At 36.8% G+C, this 27,608-nt stretch overlaps 1 protein-coding gene across 2 annotated transcripts in view; it reads right to left on the bottom strand.

Moving 5' to 3' along the window:
- Positions 1-27,608, bottom strand: part of SEMA3C (semaphorin 3C) — a 128,531-nt gene that overhangs the window by 63,388 nt on the left and 37,535 nt on the right. For both annotated transcript variants that reach the window (XM_085568366.1, XM_085568367.1), the window contains one exon: positions 167-327. In XM_085568366.1, the coding sequence (XP_085424492.1) occupies positions 167-327 (161 nt within the window). The remainder of the gene's footprint in view (positions 1-166; positions 328-27,608) is intronic.

Consider the following 27,608-nt stretch of genomic DNA (forward strand, 5'->3'; position numbering starts at 1 on the left):
AGCATATAGCTTCATCTACATTACACATAAAACAAGGACTAAAAATTCCATAAGGTGTGGGCATGTACTTCTGTGCAAAATAATCAAATGCTATTTTTTTTGTCTTACAAAGAAAGGCACAGAGTAAAGCAATCTCAAAGATTCTCAAAATAAAACTTGAACTTACACTGAGGGGGTCTTGGCTTATATTGTTAATATTCAGAGACAGAATATGATCTTTACTCCCCACATAGATCCGATCCTGATCTTCATCCATCAATAATATCCTGTAATCCAGGGGGCTGTGGGATATCCTGTGATACTCAGAAGTCTTAGTTTCTTGCAGCTCTGAAATAGTAAAAACAGTAGCATAGTAAAGAAGTTCACTCACGTTTTTTTCCTTCTCAGCTGCAATTCTTTCTAAATAAAGACATCTTTGGGCACAAATGGGGCCAGAGAGGGAAGAAAAAGCCTCATTAGAACACTAGATAATAACACAATGACTGAGGTAAAACAAAGTTTCTTTTACCAGTTTGAATACAATTATTTTGCACATTAAGTAGATAGATATAGCTCATAAAAATCAGGCAGTGCTCTTATTCATTCACCTAATTAATTCTTATTTTAATGGATATTATTATTTACAGCTTTGCTTTTTAAGGAACATAATTTATTAAATTGATCAATGTATTCAATACATTCTGAAGTTTATGACTGCAGAAAACCCACAAGATCAATGAGAACTACATAAGAACCTTTTACTTCCTTTTCCTAACAGGGGACTTCACTAAGAATAGGTTTTTATCATTTTCAAGGTCAAATTTTACTTTGCTCTTCATCATCATGTGTGGCTTACTCAAAAGAAAAACAAAATTATTTGGTCAAGCCTAAATGTGTCTGTTCATTCTGTTGTTTGTTTATGGGCTTGGACCAAACTTACAGAACTGTAGAGGAGAGCTATTTTTCTACATAAAACCTTTTTCTACAAAGTGAAGTGAAAACATCCTTTGATCTCAGCAGTGCAGGATCAAGCCTGTTACAGGAATAGCTTAAGCAATTGCAATATAAGTAATATTTGCTAACTTCAAGAAAGCTCAGCCTTCCCATCTTTGCTTAGCCAATATATTTTGGGCCCCAGTCAGATCATTTTACTTTTCTGTAATTACAGAAGGGAGATTTCTCAAGAGCTGAGAGTGGAAAAATAAAAACTTAATAATCAATTTGTCTTTGTTAAAATATTTAGCATATAATTATGCTTTATTTCTTCATGAATATTAGGATTGAATTGCGTTCCTTGTGATTCTATGAAAATGAGCTCTGCTATAATGGATATTCATAAATGTACGATTTGAGCCCACAGTTCTCAGTTCCAAACTTTGTCTGGGACAATATGGCTTGTCACTGTTGGTAAAGGTTTTTTAAAAGCAAAGTTTTTTGCTCACTCATTCCCCATGGAAAACAGTAAATGTCTTATACAAATGTATACTGATATATATATATATATATATATATATATATATATATATATATATATATGTGTGTGTGTGTGTGTATATATATATATATACTGATGTTTTATAAAACAAAACTCTCAAAACAGAAAAATTTCTGATATGTCCTCTATTAAAAAAAACCAAGTGTGCCTAAAGTATGCACCTTCTGCAAAACACATATTTAGTTGAAGGCAATTTTATTTTTTTTAATTACTTGGAGAGCCATTTTTAATAGCAGGCAAAAGTTGAAGTCCTAGGATTCATACCTGTCTAGTAGAGAACTAATGACTGAAAGAACACTTATCAGAATATAATGTGCATTGATAAATATGATACATAACTCCAATTAATTAACTACTTTCATGGGAAGATGAAAAATATCTCCAGTTACTGAAAGATAATTGTGTTTTGATTAATTTAGATGTGAGACAGGTTTCAGGAGCTGAGTTTCCTACATACACTTATTTATGAAAAAAAACCCAAGTAGTATTTATCTTGTGCCTTCACAACAGATACACGATCAAGATTTACAATCTGTGCCTAAAAAACTGAAAAAGAACTTAAGTATATATGACAATTGTTCACAGGACTTTCAGAAGTCTTTTTTTAGTGCTTGAGAAATAAACTGTTTTTCTTCACTTTAAAAAACTCCTCGCTGTAAGCTTTAGCTAGGATGGTCCCAGGCCCCTGGGAGACTCACCAGCACAGTGCCATTAACACCAGTACCTTTGGCCCTCTGAAATTCTCCCAACCAGTCTCAGGCACTCGTGCTCATCCCTTTTCCTGGGGCATTATTAACTTTACCATAACCCTTGGAGGCTGTAAAGTGAAACTGAACCTTCTCCTAACTGTACATTGGATACACCAGGAAAGCCCAGATAAACTGGGATGGTTTCCCACCCAGCACGGGTAAATGTGAGCACAGTGACTGCACAACAGGATGTCCCTCCTTACTGCCCCACTGACAGTGGTTAACTGTGAGAACACCATGGCTGATGTAAAAGGTCATCATCATCATCATCATCATCATCATCATCATCATGACTGCTTTCAAACAACCACAACTTTAATTTTTCAAAATCCATTATTTTCTTGGAATTTTAAATACTTTGAAATGGTATTATTCTTTCCAAGGCTCCTGAAAGATAATCTGCCTCCATCAAGTTACTGATGCAAAGAACACCTTATCTCAGGTTACTAGACTATGGAAACTCAACACCATTCATAAGGGGAAGGAAAGCTGTGAAACAAATATTCTCACAATGATTTATTAGTTTTATTTCTTTTAATGCTGAACCTTACAGCTTATTACACTCTCTGGGCTACTCAAGCAAGTAGGGAGGGAATTTAATTAAATTTTATTTTCATTCAACAAAATTTACCACACAATCACCCAAGAAAATTTGATTTTTTTAAAGATTTAATACATGGTTGTTGTTGCTTAGAAAAAGCAGTGGTTGCAAAGATGCTGTAAGTTCTTTCACATTCCCTTTCATCTCTCTCAAATAAAAGTTTTTGGCAAAAAGTGAAGTAGACATTTACTGACATTCAGGGAAATACTATTCCATACCTTGAGAACTTAACTAAACATTGAAAGCAGAAAAACCTATATAGAGAAAGATGCTACAGACAGCTCTCTAAATATTAAAAATTTAATTTGACAATAAAACAATATACAAACAACTTTCATCCTTAATGATACAAAAATAATCTTTGCTTGTAGTTTTTCTTCATCAGTTGGTGAATTTTGCCTTTCCTCAGGGATAAAACCAATACCAACTTGATCCCTACTGTAAGAAATCTGATCTTAAAGGACAGGTTGCTTTAATGAAGCAACAAATGCTTCAGTGAAATCCCTTTCCAGAATTATGCTTATTTTTGAACTGCACATTTGGAAGATCCCAAGGACTGGGAGTTTTCTCTGTACACAGTGCACAGCTTACTGACAATTAGACAGTTTAAGTCCTACTCTTTAATTATCTTTCTAATCCACCACAAAAAGAGTATTCTTTTTTTTAAAGCCATGTTCTCACAGAAGAAATAACAAAATATTTGTGTAATATCTATTACTGACATCCAAAAGCCATTGTAACAAACCTAAATATTCTTGCCCGAACAAAACAATTACAGTATCCAGGGAGGTGTAGTTATCTCACACAGCCCATTATAACCCAATTGTCTAGCCTACATAAAGCTAAATGAGCTAGATCCATCAGGTAGTCCCATGAATGTCTTATTTAATCACTCAGCCTCAAACTTTCATCACTCCTTAATTCAAATTCACTAGAAGCACAATGTTGAAAACAGCCTGACTCTCCAAAACTAAGGAATATAATAATCTCTAACATGTAGAGGCAAGACCCTAAGTGACTTCCTTGGTTGACATCTTATAAGGATGTTTGATGCACTTGTTACTGAAATGAATGAAATTTTTAGAAGGACCTTCCCAAAATATAACTTCCTTCTTGCAGACTCGCATAACCACTTATTACTGAATATTCAACATAATCAAGAATGATATCAACATAATCAAGAATTACCTTCATGTTGCAGGGTTTGGTAAGCTATAGCTATGGTATGCAAGCACCCCTAGCCTGAGTTCAAAGCACTGAATTAATCCACTGATAAACTGTGGATAAACCATGACACGTGAGAGACTGCATGCAGTCATGCCTGCACTCTACCTTCCCTGGATTTTCAGCCTAGCAGGGCTTCTTTCAGCAAGCCTAGGATGGTCTGTCAAGCTTTTAATTTAGGATCCCCTGTGGGAGAGTGCAAGAAATAATATGCTTTCCTTTTTCCTGCTGGCATAAGGATTCAATCTCAGAAGCCTGTTTATGGGGAAGTTCAGAGCAAAAGCAGAGATTTGGTGTCTGTGCTTCAGAAACAAGCAGGGAGTAAAGCATAGCAACCCATTCACACACAGCACCTCAGAGATGGGCACAAACACAGCTTCTCAGGAATATGGGCTCCATCTCCCCAGGGAAACTCTGCCACCCAAAGTGGCATGGATTTTATGTAGCCCTAGTGATGTGGAAGTCAGCAATTTGTTTTACTTTACGTTCTCATAGGGTGTGAGGTGCACAAATCACATGCCTTGTGTATATCTAGCAGCAAGCTCAATGTTAGCCTCTGATTATAGAGGCTGTAAAACTCTTAAGCCTCATTAAACCTTGAGTTTGTGCCAACAAATATGCCAGCCCATGCCAAATGTGAGACAGCAATGTAAAATCTCACCTTCTAGGAACTGGAATGAAAACAATTTTCTTTTTATTTTTCTTTTCTTTTTTCTTCTTTTTTTTTTTTTTTAATACAAGTATTTAAGTAGAACAATGTTTTTGCTTATACCATCAAATGGAAATGGTCCCCTTTTGCCCACAGGTCATGTTTAAACAGGTGAAAAAGTAATTTGGATATATAGACTATGCATAATGTTGCTACCATTGAATGGGATGGTTATGCATTTTAAGAATGTGATATCTGACATATTTGCAAAGTTACCAAAAAATCTTTTAAAAAAATCCCAAACCCAAAAAACTTCAGCCAGAAGAAAAAGTCTGCTTTATTTTAGTTTAAATATTTTTCTTTCTACTTTGTATTTACAAATCTCTCAGTTTTGTAACATTTTAGCCGAAATGATTGGAAAAGATTTAGTTAAACAATATCAGATTTCATAAGAATGAAACAATTTTAATTATTGGTTTTGTGGCATTATTTTTAGGTTTTTTAGTGTAAAGACATGGAAGAAATAAATACATAATTTTCATAGTTTACACAGTACTTGTGGAAATAGCCTGCTATAATACTGCAAGTCTGAGAACACCAGTGACTACTTTTTCAATTTCATGTATGGAAAGAGAGTAAGTAAAGTGAGGGTATTTCTTTCCAAAACTTCAGAATGAGTCACCTTTGCACTGTCAATATTCCTTTTCTTTGAAGATATATGTATTGATTCCTTCTGCTTAAGGGGTTGAGATAAGGGAGCTGCTGAAGCATTTTGCCACTGCTCACGCAGTGTTCGAACTAAAACCCATCCCTCATCCATTCTCAAGCGGATCCCACTGTGAATGGAGACACATCTCACAGAAGAGCCGTAAGTAGCCACATGTGCTACTGGTCAGTCCCCTGTGTGCCTTAACCACACAGGGCCCAAAAAGGCTCAGATGGACCTCTGACCTTTTCTTTATCTCTTTATCTCTTCTTCATGCATGAGAGTTTTTTACTGTTTTCTTTAATGCTGTTACAATGAAATCTGGCTTTTTATGTAAGAGGTAATAACTTCATAAGAACTAGAAATCAGAGATTTGCACACTTGCTTGCTTCTGAATTCATCTGAAAGGGGTTTAATTGTATTTTTATTTTTAAAAAAAAGTGAAAGGGGAGAAAATAGATTTACAAGTGCTCATAAAATCACATGCTAATTAACAAGATCATTTGAACAAGAGAGAAGAATGGAGTTCAGATTGTACAGGCTGAAACAGACCCCTTTTTTTGCCCAGAGCTAAAATGTATAATCTGTTTGAAGGGAACTTAATTGCTGCATTTGGAATGAGAGTAAATAACAAGGAAATGTCAATGATATCTAAATATGATCTGGTTCAAATATACACCTTGAATACTTGTGGGTGTTATTTGCTACATGAGTTGAGAGTGAAATTTAAACATTACTGGACTGAGATAGTGAAGTCTTTTATAAAGGGAAATCAGAGCACCAAGGTGAAGTCTTCAGAGAATCAGGCCCAGAGGTGGCTCTAGCATGTCTGAAGAACAATTTGTCACCTTGAGCAGCTCAACATATACATTAGGAGCAGTAAAACACTCAATAGCTCTTTGTGAAGGGGACCATGTGTTGATAGGAAAAGACATACCAGTTAACAGTTGACCTTAAGCAGAGCATTCACATATGTCAGTAGATGGGTTTTTCTTTTTTTTTTTTTTCTTCACAATTTGCAAGATAGACAAAACTCCTGAAATCCTGGTAACTTACAGACTTTAAAAAATCACAATTGAATATTAACTGGCTTTTAACAGTGCCTTTAAAAAAGTTGTACCAAAAGGGAAATAATTAATGACAGAATTCTTTTTTATTAAAATTACCGAAATCTGTAACAGAATTTTTCATCTTTTATTTAGTACTTCGAAGGAAAAAGGAGGGGCAGATCCTCTGAGGTGTGGGCAGCTGCCAGTTTTGTGCAGAAGGAATGTGCTTTCTAAGCAAAAGCAAACATATGAAAAGAGAAAGCCACTTACTCGTGTGTGGCAAAATGTATTAACATGGCGTTGTGGCACACTTATCAACCCGAGACACCCCACGACATTCCATGCCTCTTTATTGAAGTTTCAAATTATGAAGAAGGGGTATGATTTAATTTTCACAGATATTGTCATGTGAAATCATACCGCATTCCACAACAGAAAACCCACTCCAAAACAAAGAGGAAAAATGTGTCAATGTTTTTCAAACTGCAGTTACACAGCTATCCTAAGTCTTGCCAAATATTCCAGTACTGAGATTCCTTCGTTGAGCATTATGCAAGACCACCCACACCCTCCAGCCATCTAGTCTCACTAGGCTGTAGATACTTCTAGGCACAATAACATCACGTTATTCCTCCATTTACTCACTGTAAACCTCGAATAACTCCTCTGAAATCTGTATAGGTAACATTGAAAACTAGACTTCCTTTTTTTAGCAAGTAGTGTACAGTTATAATTTTATATAAATGCAATTTGCATGCTTTATTTCAGAAGATGCTACAAATACTGCCATTCTACAGAACTTTGCAGAAGATATCCTATTTTTCAAGTCTTACCTTGTTTTTTATTATCCTGTCCAGGCCTTGTTCTCATTTTTGGTCCCAAAACAAAACGGACAACTTTGGCAAGCATGGAGAGCCATGAAGACAGGCCAACTGGTTTTAAGATTACTGCAGCCGAGTTATCCACGTCAGATGGGAGCCAGTCTCCTCCAAACCTTGTGTGTAACAAGCTTGTGTACAACAGCTCTGCAGCTTGAAAGCTGCTCTCCAAGAGCTGCATACTTCAAAGTCACACAGTTACACAGAATTACCCGCTGGTTGCTTTCCAAAACCCATGGAGAGAAAGGGCCCTTTGCCACACTGCCCAAAGGCTGCAGAAGCTCAGCCTGGGTGCATACAGTGGCTTTACCATTGCCACTAGGGATGATTTTGTTTCCCAGATGAAGGAGTGAGAAGCTTTTGGTTGCCAAGAATTACATTATTTTTGAGACAGAGTGAGGAAAAAAAGCCGCACCCCTGGAGAAGTCAGACAGATTCCACATAGTTTTACTTCTTATGGGAGAAGTATATCTCTTCATTGTAAACTCTTGTGTTTTCTCTCTTCTCTTTTTTTCTTGTGAGCCACCAATCACAGCACTGGAAGAATGGCTGTACTTCTTCCTGTGATGCTCAGGCACACACAGAAATGTTCCAACTAGTGATCAAACTAACTGGACGGCTAAACCCCCGATTGTATGCAGACACTGAAACTCTTTGATACAAATTTACAGAGAGATATGAAAAATGTAAGAAAGTGAATTATTGTAATTGTCTGCCCAAAAAAATAATTAAGATTGAAGCTTGAGATAGTCTCCAAATCAGAACTGGGCAACAACATGAGATCTGGGAACTGTTTTTCCAAATCATACATCTTCATCCCATTTGCCACTAATGGGTTGGCCACTGGTAGAACAAGGTCTGAGCTGACTTCTCTTTAGTTTTGCATCTCATTCAGGCTTTTGTGATAAAAGCAAACCTTTTAAGGCTTAGGTTTAAGTACCTGACTATTTACTCCCCACAAACAGGTCAGATGATGTCAGCTGAGGCATCTTTGACTATGGGGAAGGAAAAGAGAGGAACAGGGAGAGTGTAAGTAAAGTTAGGTCAAAGGTAGGTTGATTTACTACTAGAATTGTCTGTCTTTGCAAATTTATCTTTCTGTTCAATCTAAGTGAGTACTTTGCAGACAGATCGAGGTAGTCTTTAGACAGTAAAGACAGAATTTGGCTTTTGCAAAACTGACAGCTACGGGGGAGTAGCAGTGTGCAGTTTTGAGATGTTAATACATTTTCTCTGATGCTGTGATGCCATCTGTAGTGAAAATCTATCAAATGTTTCAAAATAATCAACACCTGAAATAATGAAAGTATGATAGCAGTCTCCCAACTTCTTTTCAGACTGAAAAAGCTCTTAATATCAGCTCACATACAGTCCTTTTCTCTCTGAGAACATTTTCACTAAGCTGCCGAATTATTTGTTACCGGAGCTAATAAAAACTCATTGAGAAAACACAGCTCATCCACTGAAAAATTTCATTATGGTTTCTGTAATAAAGTAAGAACCTACTTCACTCTGGCAAGGCACAGGAATCCTTTCCATTATATTCCTTTCTCTCTCTCTCAAAGAGCAACCTCCCCAGAGATTCAGCAAATCTCTCTATGTCTACAATTGGTATTATTGCCCTTGCTGCAATAATCCTTGCCTTTATTGATGTTACCAACTGTACTGCAACTTTAACCATGCTACTTTATCCACAGATCTCCTTAGAACATATTGTTCCTATCTTCACTAGTTACTTCTCACCACTACTCTGTACAAAATATGGCAATTCAGTATATGCAGGCTTGGTTACACTTTCATTATTATTATTATCAATTTAATCAAATTAGGATTAGCTATCCGGCAAACATCAGGCATTAAGAGATCAAGCTAAATTCCAGTGCTTAGCTTTCATTCATTCTTCATTAAAATAATATAAAATTTACCCAGTTATGAGCTGAAGAAACTTTGGAAGGCAGTATTTCCCATTCAAAACAATTACAGTAATAAATTTGTTTCAGTTGACTGCTGAACTAAATGGTAGCATTTTTATATATTTAAAAAAAAAAATAATTTAGTGGGATATTCATAAAAACAGCCAAGTTGCCCATAGCAAAATCAAGCAAAGCAGTATGTGGCATAGTGGGTATCACACACAAATAGGTAACCAATGTTTCTTTTTTGATGTGTTTTCTTGTATGTCAGTGGGATGCATATACCTGGTGTCTACATATTCTTGTCTATATATCAGATAATCATCTCTATATACCAAGTCAAGCTATTTAGCAAGCTCTGCTTTGCATCTGGGAAGGATAAAAGAAACACTTATTCTCACTCGACTATGTGAGAAAACAAAGCAGCTGGAGGTCAACAAATGGCATCCCCTGCTCAGTGAACCTTCCATGAACCCCTAGTTCAACACGATGCCAGAAGGGTCATTATATCAGAGATAACAAATTTCACCAAAAGCAACAGCCATGCTCGATTCCACAGTCATGTCACAACTGCATTTATCCAAATCTTCCATTGTTATTTCTATTTACAGAAATCTTAGAGTAGTAGAATACTTTTCCACAATATTCTTAGTGCCTTTATTTATTTGTTGTTCTGTATGCTTTAGTAGAGTACCCAGTGTACTACCCCTTGCAGCCTAATTTGAGCTCTTGGATTTAATTTTATTTTGCAGCTGCAAGGCCACCCAACCTTTTCCATTGACAGGAAGCAAGCTGCTTTCTGGACGTGGGTGTTTGGGATGCTTTCTGAAGCCAAGGAAAGTTTGGTTTGGGAGAAAAGCAAAGATCAAGCCTATCTTTAAATACTTTTTTTCTCTTGAAATAGATTTTTCTGGTATATTAAAAGCATTCAATCCTATTGGAGGAACTGCCATTTGGTTTCATCAGATTGCACATTAAGTGTTTTTGGGTTTTTTTTTTCCAAATTACTGTTATGACCCAACCTGCTTCATTGAATATGGGATTTGGCCACATCCCCCAGAGGACTTCAGTGGTTGGGCACAACTGGAAATTATTAATTTCATCATCAGTGTTTTCTGCTTATGTTGCTGAACATCATGGACTCTTAAGAGTTTCATATTAAATACAATATTTTTTCAATATTAATTAAGACACGGGGTATGTTTTGTTTAAATGTCAACTTTAAAAATAAAGTATTTCCAACCATTTGTGCAATGAAAATTATTTTATTTAAACTTAGTTTTTTTCGGTATGGATTTGGCTCTGTCACTGTCATTTACAGGATGTGGCTGTCCCTACTCTTGGCTCCTGGGCGCAGGAGTGGTCCAAGCCTGCAGGCAGCCATGCTCGGTGGGCAGCACAAGTACTGTTTAAACAGACAGAACACAAACGTTTTTCACTCTTTTTTGCACCATGAAGACTGACACAAAGAGTGAATTTAGGAGCACATTCCAGAGCTGCATGCTACCATCAATCTTCAAGTGATCACCAGCTGGTATTTGGGTGCACAATAAAAGTCATGTTCAGTGGGCTGAGCACAGCCTGGTGGATTAGAGTCTTCTCAGCTTTAAATCCTGTTCTGTGGTATTCTGCCTTTTTGACTTTAGAAATGTCACATAAACTCTGATTTACATATGTAAGTGAAGGTAGCAGTTTGGTACTTATTTGACCATGTTGTTTTTTGGACTGCACTTTGTAATGCACAAAAAACCCTTTGAAATGAAAATAAAATAGCTGGATGAAGTTATTTCAAAAGTATTTCATATGCAAAAAGTTTTATTTTTTGTTTGTTTGTTTGAAGTCCAGATGCTTCAGACTTAATAAGCTCAGCCAAAACTCTGGTTTGGATTTAAGAGATAACTTTTATGCTTTTCTGTATATATTTAATTTGAATGGAAAGCCATTAAAATAAATAAACCTTCTGCTGTCACTCACTCCATGTTTAAACTAGACTTGCCATATTTATTCATCAAGATGGCCATTTAGAACTTGGCCAAAAGTGGGAAAAAAATATAAGAATTCTCTTGTTTGCATTCACACAGATAGGAAAAAAAAATAGATAAAACCTACTTGTTTATATTCAACATTCAGTTATGAAACATCTCATGATTACAACACTAGCTCTTTCAGATAATGTGAGGCTCTAACAGAACTGAGCAATTAATGTATTTGGATATGCTGGACAACAGCAAAGAGAAAAAAATAGACAAATCTTTGCTTCCAGATAAAAAGGCAAAGAAGTCAAGATGAGTAATGTACTCGATAAAATACTGTGTCAGTCTCCTACAGGTCCAGTATAGAAACTGGAGGTTCTAGGAAGGAAGGATTCAATCAGCAAACCAAACCTGAAGGGTATTTAGATTCCTAACAGATTAAAATTAGCACACTGCAGGTACAGGACAGGAAGTGGCAACAGGATAGAAATCAACCAGAGTCATCACCTCATCTCTACAGCAAACTACTCACTGTAGCAGAGGATGATGCAAATATCCTCAGTATATAACTTCATGCCTTTAATCCTTTAACAAAATTTGCATTAATTTAAAGGCAAAAATCATAGATTGTTATCTCTTCTGTATGTCCTGTACTTTTGGAAGCACAAGCAAAATAATATGGCTATTCATTTAAAGTGTAATGTGCAAATATGTAGAACAAAGGAGATTTGTTTCATGATCAGAACAGGGGACTAACTATACGTATGAACTCCTGGGCACTTGCTCTCTGACCTTGAACAAATCTCTTGCCCTCCATTTATGTCAGTTTAACCATCTGCTATATGTTTGTAACAAAACTTACCTGTCTTTCAGAATTACTACTAAGTTCAGTTAATGTGTGTTTGTTAAAAAAACCCCAACAAATTAAAGGCATTTTTATGTTCAAGGTAGTATTCTAATTCAAGTTCCTGCTAATTTAGGCTTATTGCATAATATACTTAAATCACTGTTTTTTACAGGTACATATATTTTAGTTTTTCTCTTTTGTATAAAACAATGCTGCCTAATGCACAATCCATTTTAGCTCCATTAAATAGATGTCATGAATTTGATTGCTGTAGAAAGAAAATATCTACAATGTGATTGTGACAAAGCAAATAGAGACAGTACTGAATAGCTTTTAATCAGAATTTGTTTACTAAAGGCATGCTAACTTCAATAGATTTGGCTGTGAGGAGGAATGCAAATAGTGACCTTTTGAACTCACACTGAATGAAAAATATTTTCAACAGGTTTAAGTTGTTTAGCTGGTGTTTATTAAATAGGGCTTTCACTATTATATAAGACATATTTTGACTAGTTCCCTTAAATAGCTTCAACTTCATAGAATTTCACAGTATATTTTTATATTTATATTTTTACAAACTTCTTCTCGGTTATGAAAACTAACATTTATTCTAATAACTTTTAGCTTTGTTAAATGATCTCTCATAGCTGTTCCTCTTGCTCGGCTCTGTTCTGTTCTATGCTGGGTTACTGGGTGGTTTACTGGCACTGCAAGTTTCAAGAAGAAAGGGTCTCTTACATCAGATGTATATTTAGTGTAGAATAAATACTTTAAACTTATTTTTATGTATTTTTGATGGCAATCTATTATAATACCTAAATATTATCAATGAAGACACTAAAATCTAGTGATACTGATCTTTTCCATTTGTGCTACAAAAGTTATCAAATTGACTCTTGCTATGTGAGTATCATTAGCCTGATAATTAAAGCACTATACACAACACTGGATTTTATTGTCACTGACCAGTGTCTGTTGACCTGATTTTTCACTGCATCGGTCTGAATTTTCAAGTCCCAACACCAATAAAACAAACACAGAACCACTAGCATAAAATATAGTATTAAAGCATTAAGAATCAATTCTCAACTTTCCAAACAACTATCAAAAATGATGTCTCCAAATTTATCATATTCACCAGTTGGCTGCAGGTATAATTAAAAAAAAAAAGTTAAAATATTAGCTCAGGGTGAGAAATTGCCTAGAAGTTCAGATGCTTGGGCTCTAGTCCTAGTATTATAAACTAACCTAGAGCACAGACAATCATCTTCAGAAATGTCATCCTCCGTTTGGCAACACCAGTCAGACTCTCCTGGTACAGAAACCCTAAGGCAGAACTGAGGAAAGCACAAATATCCATCTACTTTTGAGAATATTTCAGGAATTATCCTTCTGTGGTTTTTTTTACAGCCATGACACAATTTGGTTCAGGTTGGTAAGGCCTGACCATGCATATCATGCTCACCAAAGAACTTAGGCAGAGAAATTATTTTGCTCCACATGCCAATACACCTTAGGCAGCCAAGCCAATGCAAAGAGAAACTAAGAAAAGTGTTCTTTATATATTACAGTTTACATCTGTGAAAATATCGGAATATGAGATTGGCTGAATTTTCCTGAATTAATATTCTGAATTTAGGCTCTTCATTCCCACCTAGATGCTAGCTTAGGTGCATAACTGGTGTATTAAATTTGTGGTTATACTTCCCTGCCACACTGCACTTCCTTTACCCTAGCTTTGGTCATGTCATAACTACTTTCATGTCTTTCTTCTACAGTTAAATTCTGTAGATCAATGCCATTTTATGTTCCAAAATAGGTCCTCCAAAAGAATTCTGAACACATTTCATAACAAAGGAAACATGCTGGAATCTGGGGAACTATAGTCCCTTTAGTACTCCATTCTGTTTCCCATGCGCCACAAGAAAGAGATCAAGCACACATGAGAGTGCTCAGGTCTAATTCCTGAGTCTACTCAAAAGTGGGCTGTCCCACACTTGTCACTGCCTATCGATAGCCTGCCCCTTTATCATGACAAATCAGTGCATGCTTGTCTAGAAATAGAACCATGCAGAGCCAATGATTAATGATTTACAGCTTTTGAGTTAAAGTACACACAGAGAAGTCCAACCTTCGGTGCTCCTTGTACCAATCGAAATGGTCACAAATCCTGCAGTGCCAGCAAATGCAGCAACTACTTCAGGCTTAAAACATGAAACATGACAAGAGGATGAAGGCAGAGTACTTCAGCCTTGGCCATGAGAAAAAGGAAACCTTAACAATCAATTGCTACTCTGGGGAGAAACATTCTGGTGAATGAGGGAGAAAGAAAGTAACACAAGAACCTAAGTCATCCAAACCAACAATATTTTCTCCTTTCTTACTGATTTCAACCTTTTTCTGTAGGTTCCTGTTTTTTTTTGTTGTTGTTGTTTCTCTTTAATGACTGCAAAAGAAGCCTGGATGATTAACTCAGACTGGATATCAAGTATTTACATGATGACATAAGAATTTCCTGAATATAACAAATTTGAACTTCCTCAATATGATTAAAATACAACCTGGTACCTCAAGAGACAAGTGTGACAGACAGTAAAAAAAAATAAATCTGAAAACAGTAAAGGGTTTGTTTGTTTCAATTATTGATTTTGGGCCACTGAAATAAAAAAGATTCTAAATTTAAAGTTAACTCTCTTTAACTGTAGTGAACTCAAATGTAATTGTATCAAAAACCTCCAAATGGGACAAAAATCACACAGACAGGAGTGTGACAAATTAACTTCTTGGATTTATCATCTTAGAAAGTGAAATATGAGGAGAGCAAGAAAGGGAGGGCAATAAAATATCTGTACTTTGAATACATTTGCATTAAAATTTGCATTAATTTTTTTATAATATTAGGTACTGTCTTCTGTATCCCCCTGCCCTTTATACACTAAGCCAAAGCAAACCTGCATTATTTGTCCTAAAAACTACTCATAGAAGCAATCAGAAGGTGACTTTTCATAGATGTTAAAAAAAAATCATACAATGATTATTGCATTATAAATGTCTGCAGGTTCTGTCAGGCTGCACATATTTAGATGCTGCTCACAGATAAATGATCATTGTCCAGATCATGTGATTAATACTGGTTTAGTTCTGCTTCTCCTTCTCCTGCTCTCTAATAAGGTAAAGGACTATCATTTCAGCTAGTAACAACTTATGCATACCAAGTGAGATGGTAGAGAGCCCAGGTCCAAGTGATAACATTTCTTTTTCAAAATTATAAAATGCTGCTGCTGAAAGACAGCTTTTGTTCTGTGTCTTGGCCCCCAAATTATTCATACCCTCCTTCATTCTGCTTCAAGTAGCTGATAACAAAAATCCCTTTAGTTGTTCACATAGGGCATTTTAAATCTCTTGCAGAGTTATTTATAACTATTGTAGTACTGTAATTAAAATAAGACCTATCAATTACATTAATTAATAACGTTAGTGTGTGGATGTCTGCCTAGCAAGTGAGTATAGAGTGCAATTTATTTGAACTGTTTTCTCTGCTTGCAATGATACTGTTACTCAGGAAATATTAATACTTAGCTAGATTTAATTGAACAAAGAAAACTATGTCAATGGCCTTGGGGAAAAATTCTAATCAGAAATAAGCAAGTAGTTAAACAAGCTTGCCTCCGTACTGAAGAAAAAATAAGAATATAAATGATGATTAGGTATGAGGACATAAAGATATGCACTACCAATCTGGAATAGATCAAATATTAAAATATTCCCAGAATCTCATCTCTTTTGCTATATTGATGCTGTTTAGGTTTTGCCTTTTTTCTTTTATATGTTCTCTGTGTTCTTCATACGTATATTTGTAGCTTTGTAGTCTATTGTAAAAGTGACTAGTTTTTCAGTATTCTTCCACGGTCTTTTCTTAAGCAGAAAGACAAAACAAATTCCAGAGCTCCAAGCCCAGGGAGGTACAAGGCTCTGTGCTATCCTGGTTCTTCCTGGGAACCAAAGCTGAGAACAACTCTTCCAGAGACATTCTCATGGAAAAAGTACAACTAGTACCAAAAGGGGCACTCCAGAGAAGGAGCTCGACATGGGGGGGAATTGCATCACCACTTGTCCTCCTAATTGGTGCTTTTTATCAGTTACCCTAATTTCCTGAACCTATAAAAAATATACTCACCCCTGGGCAGGGGTGGGCTTTTGTGGACATCTTTCCACAACTGCTCCTGAAGGCCTTCAAATAAAGACCACCTTTTATATTACCTCCTCACTAAAATTATCTCCAGTGTCATTTCCAGGTTGGGCAAAAGGCAACACTATGTCAAGGTAAAGAGCACTCAATTATTGTGGGTGTGTATGTCAGCAAATCCCACTTTGCTAAGGGCTGTGTTATTTCTGATTCCATTTCATGACAGAGATGATGATGCTCTTACTTATTTTGTCTGAGTTTGTGAATTTATTAAATCAACACATTTTTCCTATGTCTTGCCTCTGAAATTTTAGGGAGCAGTTCATAAAAGTCAATTGACTCAGCCTGTAGCTGGCATCAACCAGGTTCTTATTGAAGCAACACATTTCTTGTAACAAACACCTCTTAGATTAACTTGAGCTCTGCTACTGGACAGATGAAGAACCATAAATGCCTCATTACATCTGTCTACTTCTCCTTCTGGCTTTGGTCTGTCTTGTTTATTTGGATTATCAACTTCTTAATATGGGGCCACAGACAGAAGCCTCTGAATACCTGTGCAAAAGGACAAGTGTGGCATATTATGTAACTTCAGTTTACTGCAATATTGATTTAAAAAAAAAAAGTTTTATAGTGGCTTAAATACTTTGGAAAGGGGTACATATAAAGACCACCTCCTTTTTAATTAGTTTTTTAAAAGTGCTTCTGGCAGAATGATTTTATGTCCTCAGTTTGCATTTTGAACTGACTGAGCAATGCTTTTACTGTAAACTTCGGCTGCCTCCAGTCTGCTTCATCTCTTGGGAGGTGCAGGGTAAATACCTTATCACTGCTGTTGAGTCACTCAACCACAGTAACAGCCCAAGCCAACGCCAAATCCTCTCAGGCTGTTGGAATTGCAAGTAATCTAAGCATCATCTTCTGGAGCAAATCAGCAGGCAAGCAAAACACAGGAAAGTGATATGTAACAACTGGCTTTGAATACTAATGATTAAGCAAGGAATGTCAGTAGAAAGTCAGAAATACCTTGTATGGCAGCATACACCATAGGCCCAAAGTCAGGATTGCCACAAAGTTACAACAGACCTGCAAACATTCTAGGAGGAGGCAAACAAGGGTATTCTCCAAAAACAAATGGCTCCATCACCCTTTCTGACTCAGGGAAACATAAGCAATTAAGGGTGTCTCAGGAGTTCCATGTTAAGAATTCCAGGTTATCTGAAGGCAGGGGCATGGCTTGCACTAGTCTCCCATTTGCATTAATAAAGCTGAATTCCAAAGAGGTGTGAGTTTGTACATTAGATGATTGGGCAGGTTGGGCAGAGTCATACACTCTGCTGTAGGCATCTGAAGTACTGAATTTAGGACACTAGTTTGTAGAAGATCTAAACAGTCTGAGAGGGAAAATCAGAGGGTTAAAACGAGAAGGGGAGTAGCTTAGATTCTCTAAAGCTCCATGTGAAGTAACCTGCCATGATTTATTGAGGTGAAGCAAAACCCAAAGAGATAACTCCAGTTCACAAATAGCTGTCAGTTTGCTTGATCTGCTTAAGGTCACACCTAACAGTGACAATTCCCCATGAAATCTCAGAACAGGTGGAAACTGTAATTCCTTGAACTAAACATCATGGGCATTCTTCAAACACCAGGCCCATAGGTCAGTGGTTATGTATATTTTCTTGCAAGTATTTGAAAATGCTGCAGGGTCATCCATGTCTCTTTCAGGAATCATTGGCAATATAAAGGTAACAAACTGTAACTACAGTTAATAAAACTTCCTTCTTCCAGCTTCCTTTTGTGCCCTTTCAAAGAGATAATCACTTTGAGAGATGATCCCTCCTTTCTAGATCTTTCCCTCTGCCCTCACATCATTCGCAGTCAATGGAATTCACAAGATTCCACTGAAAGACTGGTGGCCAGATTTTCCATAGGGCAAGGCTAAAAGATTGAAATAAAGCAGGAACCTCTAAAAATTGAAAAAGTGTACAAGAACAAAATAGGGGCAAGTTTTAACCTGATACAGTTGCAATGTGGTCTCCTCTGGAAAATATTAAGCACTTAAGAGTTTAACTGAAAACATACAAGAAATTCCACTAGGACATCTCAGGAATGCAAACTAAGCATCTTTAAATGCTCTGTTGGACCAATTTTTAATTTCAGGTAAAAAAGAAAGTGAAGAATGACAATCACTTTCGAGTGAAAAGAGAAAGCAAGGAAACTAAAATATTGGGTTATTTATTACAAATAAAAATATTTATTTCAATGTTTTAAAATACAGAGCAGTGTCTTATTGGAAGATAGGAAGATAAATTTTATCTAGTTGTACAGAAACACTGGGCTGCCACAATAATGTACTGCTATCCCAGCAGAGGAAATAATCAACAAGAAATAAGAAAGTTATGGAGAAAAAAAAACCAAAAAAACCCACCAAACCAGAAAGAGAGCAAGAAGAGAATACCATTCCAGAAAGAAGATTTTCAATACAGCTGAAAATTGGATTGCACACATTTTTCTTCTTCCTGCCTCAATACATGTCCATGCTTTGACATGTTTAATAGCAGCTGACCTCAAGAATCCCTCTAGGTTAGGGATACAAAGAGGGATTGTGGGAAGATACTTATCATAAACCAAAGATGCTAATGTATCTATCAGATAATTTATTTGTCAGCATCAATTTACCTCAGATTGAAAGTAAAATTGCAACTCTGCACAGCAGAAACATAGGGCTGAACACAAACATCTGTCAGAAACAGCTGGACCTTTGTAAGCAACTGAAAGAGAAATCAGAAATGTGAGCAGTGATAGCAACTCGCCAAAAGTCATCCAAGACCATAACTGGGAAGGGCACCTACTGCCAAGGCTCACTTTCATATCCTGCTAGATCAAAGGAAGCATCTTGGCCTTTCATTACTCAGAGGAACAAATCATTTGGGAACAGGCATCCCCAAGGAGGTTGTATGAGGCAGAGACAGGATCCCTTCTTAGAGCTTCAGTGCAACTTGACTACTCTGAAGCCTTTCCAGTGGCCCTGGAGGAACCAAGTGTTCTGGCTGTGTATTTGCATGGGTAGGAAGTAAGCAGCACATGCTTGAGGAGAAAAATGCAGAACCCCCTACTTTAAACAGCCATTAATGGTTTGTGGCTTAACTAGAAAGAACAATGGCTGCAAACACAATCTGAATTTGTTTTTTCTTTACAGGTTCAAATTCTGCTGTGTGGTGACCAAGACATTTAATGAGATTGAGTCCCATGAGGTTCACATTTTACTGGCCTGGGAGGATGGGCTGGTTGTTCATCTCTGGAAAACTTGTCAGAAGGAAGTTTTTATTATAAAGCCCACGCTAATAAACTTCACTCCTAGCCTCCCACATACAGAAAATTGAGTTAAGAGATCATTCAGACCATCTGCTTCTCCTACCTCCTAAACATGCCTCCCTTGGGTTTTAATGGTATATATTTCACTTAGTTAACTGCTACTAATGACAATTTTTGAGGAACAATATGAAGTTTTATGTAGGCTAAAAGAAGTATCTTTCCTCCTGTAAACTTAAAGGAAAAGAAAATTCCCAAACAGAGATATTTAGAGATAAATAAGCATGCAATCTAGCAATGGACTTTTCAGCACACAACAGCCTCCAAGTAGGGCATATGAAACAGCAAAGGCTTTTTACTTCCACACCTTTTCACCAACATCCAAGTGCACAGACAACTCTTCCAACTTGTCTTATTTGACATTTGTTACTCTATACTTCCTGTGCTTTGCACTGAAGCTATTTGTTATTTCTGTTTCCTACTAGCAAGGGATTTATGTCACTGCATTAGAATGCTATTGCAATGAATAAACTCATCACCACCCTGAAAACAAATAAAACGGGGAGAATAGGAAGAAAAAAAAAACCCAGATGAACAACCGGAGAGAAAAAAGTTCTAAAGTTCCCTAAAAAAATATATGTTTTGGCCATGTAGAAGTATCTTGGCGAGCCAATGTCCCAAATGTAAGGGCTTTGGTCCAAAAAGTAGAAGAACTTTTGAACAGCCAGTGACACATCCAATTGCAGAGATGTGCTTCAAAGCAAATTCAGAGCGTGAAAAGGAATGTATGTTTGCTGCCATGTGATCAGAAGAAAGCAGCAGGACATGCTGGTCTCCACTTAACCCTGCTATCCTCTTCCATGTCATCAAAGGAAGGTGCAAATTTTCATTACTCTTACAAATATCACTGCCTTGAGGAACATTACACAAGTCGAAAGTTCAGAGACATAATTTTTTTAACAAATAAACAAATACAGTTGTCAGAAAAGTGCTTGGAGAAATCTAAATAGTAAGACAAATACAATCATTTTTGTAAAACATTGGCCTACACAGCAGGAGTATAACTAAACCTGGTTCATGACAATTTCTGCTAAAGGTGCTCAGGAGTTGACGATTTAAGAAAACAAAGTCACTGGTAATACAGAAATCATAAAGCAATCATGAAAATTAGCAACCTATTTTTGTCTTATAATAGCCGATCATTCTGTATGAAATAAAATACAAATTTCACTATTCTTCTAAAACAAGGCCAGTTACTAAGATTCCAAGAAAACTGAATTTCTTCCTTCAAATCTTACTGAATGTTGATTTCCACCATTCTGATAGAAGAAGAGCTGAAGTCTCATGGGAAATGTGGCAGCACCTCCAGTTTGTTTGTAAGTGGTTCTATACTTCCTGAAGCCCTGTAACTTTCTGAGTTACTTTTTCAGATTCTCTCTTTGACATGAACTTAAGCATGATGTCAGACACAGAGATAGTCAATTATCAGCACTGAGTCTGACACAGGGCTTGGTCCAAGCCCATCAGAGACCTCCCAAGTTTCTGTTCCTGGACACTGCAGGCTCCACAGGCGGGGTCGTGTGAACGGGTGCATCTCCCACCTCAGGGCACTCGCAGAGGGCAGGCATGATGTGCTGGCTGGGGCTGCAGCCAAGGACTTCTGCAAGGGAGCATGCTTTCCAGAATGTACTCCTGAGCTCCTTCTAGCCTGATCTCTCTGCCCCTAGAGCCTATTTTCCCAGTGCAGCAGCCAGCCAGTGTGTCCTGGCACACACTGTTCCAGAAAACTGTGACATCCAAGGAATAGATGGCCACATGAATGGATCATCTGTATAAAGCATCTGCCTTATCAGGTATAGTAAAAATGACAACAGAAAAATTATATGCATAAAAACGCAACTCAATAGAAGACTTTGTTTCCAAGAAGTCATAAAGACTGTGAAATGATGCACATTTAATTAAACTAAGTCCAGAAAGAAGAAATCAGTCAGAAAGGACTGAGTATGGTCAGCATGAGAGTTGGCCTTCAAACTTCTTGTGTTTATCACTGGCAAATTATATCTTGACTTTACTGAGGCTCTTCTCATCCCTGTAACTGACTGAACTGTGATAAAAGTTTCCCAGCACAAATGTTTCACAGAAGCTTCATTTGTTGCCTAACACAGGGAAATAATAAATCCTAGATAGAAATACACCAGTGTTTATGGACTCATAATATATTTGTATCTGTTACAACTAGGATTAAGTCATACAAGCTATACCTGCAGGCTAAATAGTAGCAGTTTTAATTCATTTTTTAAGACATATAAAGTATTTAGCTTTCTAAGTACAACAGTTCTATTCATCCAGTCTGACTGGATACCAGTAATTGCCTAACAGCAGATCTAGCTATGAGACAATGCAAGCATTCAAATTTCAAAATGTACACATAGCAATTAGTTAATATGTTTAGAATAATAAATCAAGTGTTCATAGTGAAAAAAAAGGTGGTAGAATATAGCATATAAAAATAAAAAATATATGTATTATTGCATTTGGTAAACAAATTTCTTTTCTCAAAAAATTATTTCCTTCTCCCTCAAGGTAAGCACACAGCGTCACACCTCTACTTCTGCTTGCTACACATATCCAGGGAAAAAGCAAGGGAATTGCTTACTTTTTGATAGTTTTCATCTTGAGTAGGAGTGGCCCATTTGATCAGACAGAAGGACCTTTCTGTGACTAGGTCAACTGCTTTGGCAGTTTGTATCCTTTCTTTTGACTCTCACGTAGGAGGAGACTAGGATGTGAACTATTTATTTGGACACTATTAATTTACCTTTAGTATAGTTCTATGAGGAAATCTGGTGGAAGGTCAGAAACTGGACCATAATAAATAAACCATGTCTCCAAATAAACAGGTTTATACTCTCAACCTTCTAACACACCATTTTGAATATTAGATTTACAACTTTAGGTCATGTATAAAAAGCAATTTCAAAAATAGTAGGTATCAGAAGGTAGAAGAAGACTAAACATTCAGTAACACTGCCTCAAGGATCTCAAACCACTTTACCTAACCCTTAAACCACAGCCCAGAGAAGACTGAACACAGTATAGACAACACATCTCTCAACAACCAGCTCCAGGTTAAAGGGAACAGCTCTTTCACACCACACAGCAAACAACACTCAAGCTTGAGGATAAGAATTAAAGTGATACTGAAATCAAAAAAAGATGGTAGGTCAAACACAAAAGTCAGAGGCTTAGACTTTACACAGCTATATATGGACTCACATTTTATGTCTGAGTCTTCAAACTTTAGTAACTTGATTTCTGTTTAACATTTCACATAAGAGACAGCCCCTCCAAAAGCACAAAAAATCCAACTGTAATCTGGTTGTACTGATGGTCAGTCACTGAACCACCAGCCAAAATGTAGCTGGGTGTGCCTGGGTACCAGTCCAGCTCCCATTAACTTCACAGTCTCAACAGCTGGCAGGATCCCTGGGCAAACCAGAGCAGCTGCAAAATCTAGGGGCAGTGATGTGTCAAAATGCTCTCAAAAGAAAAGTTGAATCCTCACAAAGTCAGAAACCTAAATGTTTAGAAAAGGTTTTTTTGCTCTTTCAAAGCTGTAGTTCAGTAAATCAAAGCATACTCATCAGTCTTGAAAACCTTTTTAAACCATCTACTGGAAACAATGATGACAGAGAGACATATTTGTTATTATTCACTTCTCCTTTGTAAAGAATTAGACAGAAAATAGCAAATTAAACCTCCCCAACTACTGAGCACAGAGAGCCCACAATTATCTTGGGAATATTATTTCTCAGTGTAAGCAAAAACAAAGAGAAAACTGCACAAGGAAGCTAGAAGTCTATTGTTGTGCACTTGATTATATTGAAAATGTGCTCCATTCATATGTTGAGCTTCTTTAATGCTTCATCAACACAGAGGAACATTGAATGATTTAACGACCACATGAGTTTTTTTCTGTCACATCCATGTAGCTAACTAAAGCTGTATTGCCTGGCAGTAAAATCACATATAACTGGCCTGCAGAAATAGAAAACTTAATTGTCACCTGCCAGTCCTCACTGGTAATTCAGAATACTTGCAATTAACTGCATAGAAAAAGTTAAAGAAGGAAGCATCAGAAATGAGATTCCTGTGGTGAGGTCCTACGTACGACTCAGTTTGACCAAAAGAACTTAAATCTGGACAAAATTAACACTCATGCTGGAGATTCTTTAAACTCTGAGATAGTAGCCAAAGTGGCTTGGAAGCCCACTTGGTGTGTACACACGACTCACTCAGGCTGCCAACCCAGTTTTCTGCAGGGAGAGCCACCAAGCCATAGGAGGAACTGTGTCACAGCTGTTAGTGCTACACTTGGGACTTCAGCCACAGGCAGACTGAAGGCATGTAATGTGATTAGGTGGAAGATGCATATGTGGAAACAAAAATGAAAAAAAAGAGGACACTCTATCATTGAGAGCACATTAAACAGAGAAGAGAACTGAGCTTTCAGATGGATAACATATGGCTAAGGCTAAGAATTTACAATACAGGGGTTTAAAAATGTAAAGAATCTCCTTGTAGCCACCAGGTTAAGCATTTGAATTCCAACATGAAAATTTATCCTGTTGCTATTTTTCTTCAGAGCATTGATTTTGTTAATTCTTGTATCCCCTCCTTGAATCATAATTACCACGACCACATATATCAATGGCGAGAAAGTATGTTCTTAAAACAGCTTTCCACCAGTTGCACAAATATTCTCTCACTGATTTTAAAATTTTCTGGTTGACACCATCTAGAACTCCAATTAAATGCTAAATGTAAAAGACTCTCTTCAATATCAGTGGAATAAAGCCAGAACAATGTAACATTACTACAAAACTGGCATGGTTTCATAGTAACTCAATATAGCTTTCTAAATCCAAAATTTAGGTTTGCAACCAGCAAAAGACTTACTGTTAAAGTGCTGGAACACATTTGTCGCTTCCCATATAAGTGTGCAAAGGAAGGACATATGTGACACGTGCTCACATTTCTTGTTTCTGTACCCTTTCTTCAAAATATTCTTGCAAAATATGCCACCAACAGCACGATGCCAAGTGCCTTAGGGGTCACATTGGGCTTGCTTCACAGGATACAATGATTATATCATGGTGGCGTTGACACACAGCCACGTCCAAACAGCTGCTAAAGAGATGACAGGATACCATCTGTCAGGAAAAACCATGCCCAGCTGCTGTCTAAGATGAAGATTACTTTGCTGACATGATGCAGATGGCATGAAAGGCTTCATTACCAGGTTAAGTTAACCAAGTCAAGAAATCCAATGTTACAATAGCAAAAGCCTCTCTCTAGCTATGACAATGCCTGAACTAAGTGTTGTACACACCAGGACACAGCAGAAGGCACCGCAACCCCCAGACAGAAGATAAAAGCTAATAAGATACCAAAAGATCTGACAGCCTCTGTTCTAAGGCTGCTAACACTCTCTGCCAGGACAACTCGTTTTTATAAACAAAGCATGGCTGTGCACTAAGTTTATCCTCCTCCAAGGCTCCCCGTGATGCAGAGGCTTATCACAGAGCTCCAAGCAGGGACACCAGGGCTCCTCTGTTCAGAGGGCACCTCCAGCACCGGCTCATGGCGCAAACTCCATTCTACAAGAGAAGAGATCTCACCCAAAATGCATGAGAGAACATTTTTATAGGTAGCTTTGTCACCCAGGTGGGAAAGAAAAAGGTTTTGTTTTCTGGAACATTACCTTTCTCTTTCTTATATTAAATTGGAATTTATTTTTTTCATTGCTTTGCACCTCCAAAGTCTTCAAAGAGCACACTTGCTGACATCAACAACCCCCACTAGTTTTCTTTCTGCTGCTTCCAAGAAAAAAATGTTTGCTGTAATCAAAAAGATGCTAAAGTTCCCCTTTGAATATGTTTATAGCTTTTCTTAAATTACTCTGATCTTGTTTTCTTTGTGATTCACATTGCATATCTGCTGATTGAAATAATTACACAGATTTCACAGTTGTAATGTGAAAAGTATGAAAGGAATTTTCCATCTAAAAGGTTTAGCAATACACGTACTTTCAGTAAGATTTGTCCTGTCAGGCTGTAATTGCTTCTGAGAGCCCCACCCTCTAGTACTTTTAGAAAAAAAAATGCAATTTCAAAATACAGGCATACAGTATACTGTGTTTCACAAATATATATGGTCCTGTAGTCTTTGCCAAAATTTACAAAATAAAAAAATAAGAAGTAATGCCAAATGCAGCAAAGGAACTTTGTTTTAATTATGCACTTTGTTTACAATTAGGAAACACAGTAATTCCATTTAAGGTTGCAAACTGAGGAAGTAGAACTCATAAAAAGCACAATAGTAAAAAATCTGGATGAGTAAGATCATCTTTTCATGCTTTTTCATTTCTTAGGGTAGAGTTTTTAAATGACAAAGGATACAGGGACAGTATCAATATGGTTACCTTACAATTGGTAATTTTCTAGAATTCTTTCTCTAAAAATTTTGTTAGAACTATATGAAATACTAAGTAAATAAACTGAAAACTGTTCCCTCTCTTCCAATACATGCTGTGCTGCTCTAAACAAGTTTTGCACAAGTATACAAGAACTCATTTGATAAGCTATCAGCAAAGTGAAATTTAGAACTGAATTCCCTTTAGATGTTTATATAAAACATAACTGCATCAGCCTTAGGATGAAAGCAAATAATGGTAATGAAGTTTTTATTATGCACTCTCTGTGGACTGCACCACCCCAGACTTTGCACTACTGAATCCCTGCTGAAATTACTCTAAGTCCAGGCATACACAATAATAAATGATGTTCTTGTTCTGCCTTACATGCTTATGGTTATCATAATACAAGTGAAATTTTTCAGTGCCTTTATTCTCATAATGTGTCTGCGACATGGCGTCAATGCTCACCCACTGATGAGAAACCACAGACAGAAGACAGGGTACTTGGTCACAGCTTGTTAGGCAGAAGGAAGGTGAACTTCCATCTGCAGGAGGCACCCCAGCTGCTTGGTCAACCTTCTGCCAAAACAGATTTAGGCAAAATTAGCAGAAATGTAATTTTGCTTGGTTAAGTACTAAAATCTTGATTAGGGTATGTAACACTTTCAAAAAAGCAGTGGGGGTGCTGTATCCTGCTCATGCCTAAAGGCATGTGTAAAGGAATGATATAGATCTCTTGGACTTGGACAATCAAGACAACTTCTCTATCCTTCAGTTTACCTATTGGATCATGTACCTTGAAAAGCTTTTGATGCTTTCTTCTTGAAAAACATCATTAAAATATAATTACTAAGTATCATTAGCAATATTATTAGCTAAATACTATTACTTGCTACCATACAAATTTTTGAGTCAGTAGAACAGGTTTAAACATCTTACAAACAACCACTGTGTTGAAATTCTTTACATACTTGTGTTGTGTAGGCTGACTAAATCCCTGTAAGTGTAACAGTTTTGTACACCCTTCTTTATAGAAAACAGAAAAATGTTCATCTGCTTGCAGGAAAATACATTTTTTAATTTCCACACCAGTTTTTTTTTTCCTTTTGAAGGTAACTATAAAATTATAAAATATATAATAATCTTTCCACTATGTTTTATATAAAAGCTAGAACTACTGCTTCATTCACATATTAAAAATATACTGCTTATACTGCTAGTCTCAATGAAAACTCTCCTTTCTTTTCTAACACTGCTGTGCTAACAACAAAATCAATCAGAAGTGAGAAAATGCACTGCCCACCCAGGACTCAATGCATCAAAGTCCAGACAGTGTTGGTTGTTGTCTCTACAACATCCTTAAATGTAGGAGTGAAAAGCTGCCAGTAGCTATTCCTCCTTTCCTTTCCTATTTTTTTTTTTTCTTTTTTGTTTCCTCTGCATTTTACGAAGAAGCAGCAGCTCCAAGAACAACTTTCTGGCAGGGTGCTATGCATGCTGACTTGGAAACTCATCTCTGACTCTAATCCAAACCAGCAGGCTGTGAACAAAACCATCATCTCTGAAGTG

This window comes from Lonchura striata, chromosome 1A (genome assembly GCF_050655825.1).
Source record: "Lonchura striata isolate lonStrDom1 chromosome 1A, ASM5065582v1, whole genome shotgun sequence".
Lineage (NCBI taxonomy): Eukaryota > Metazoa > Chordata > Aves > Passeriformes > Estrildidae > Lonchura > Lonchura striata.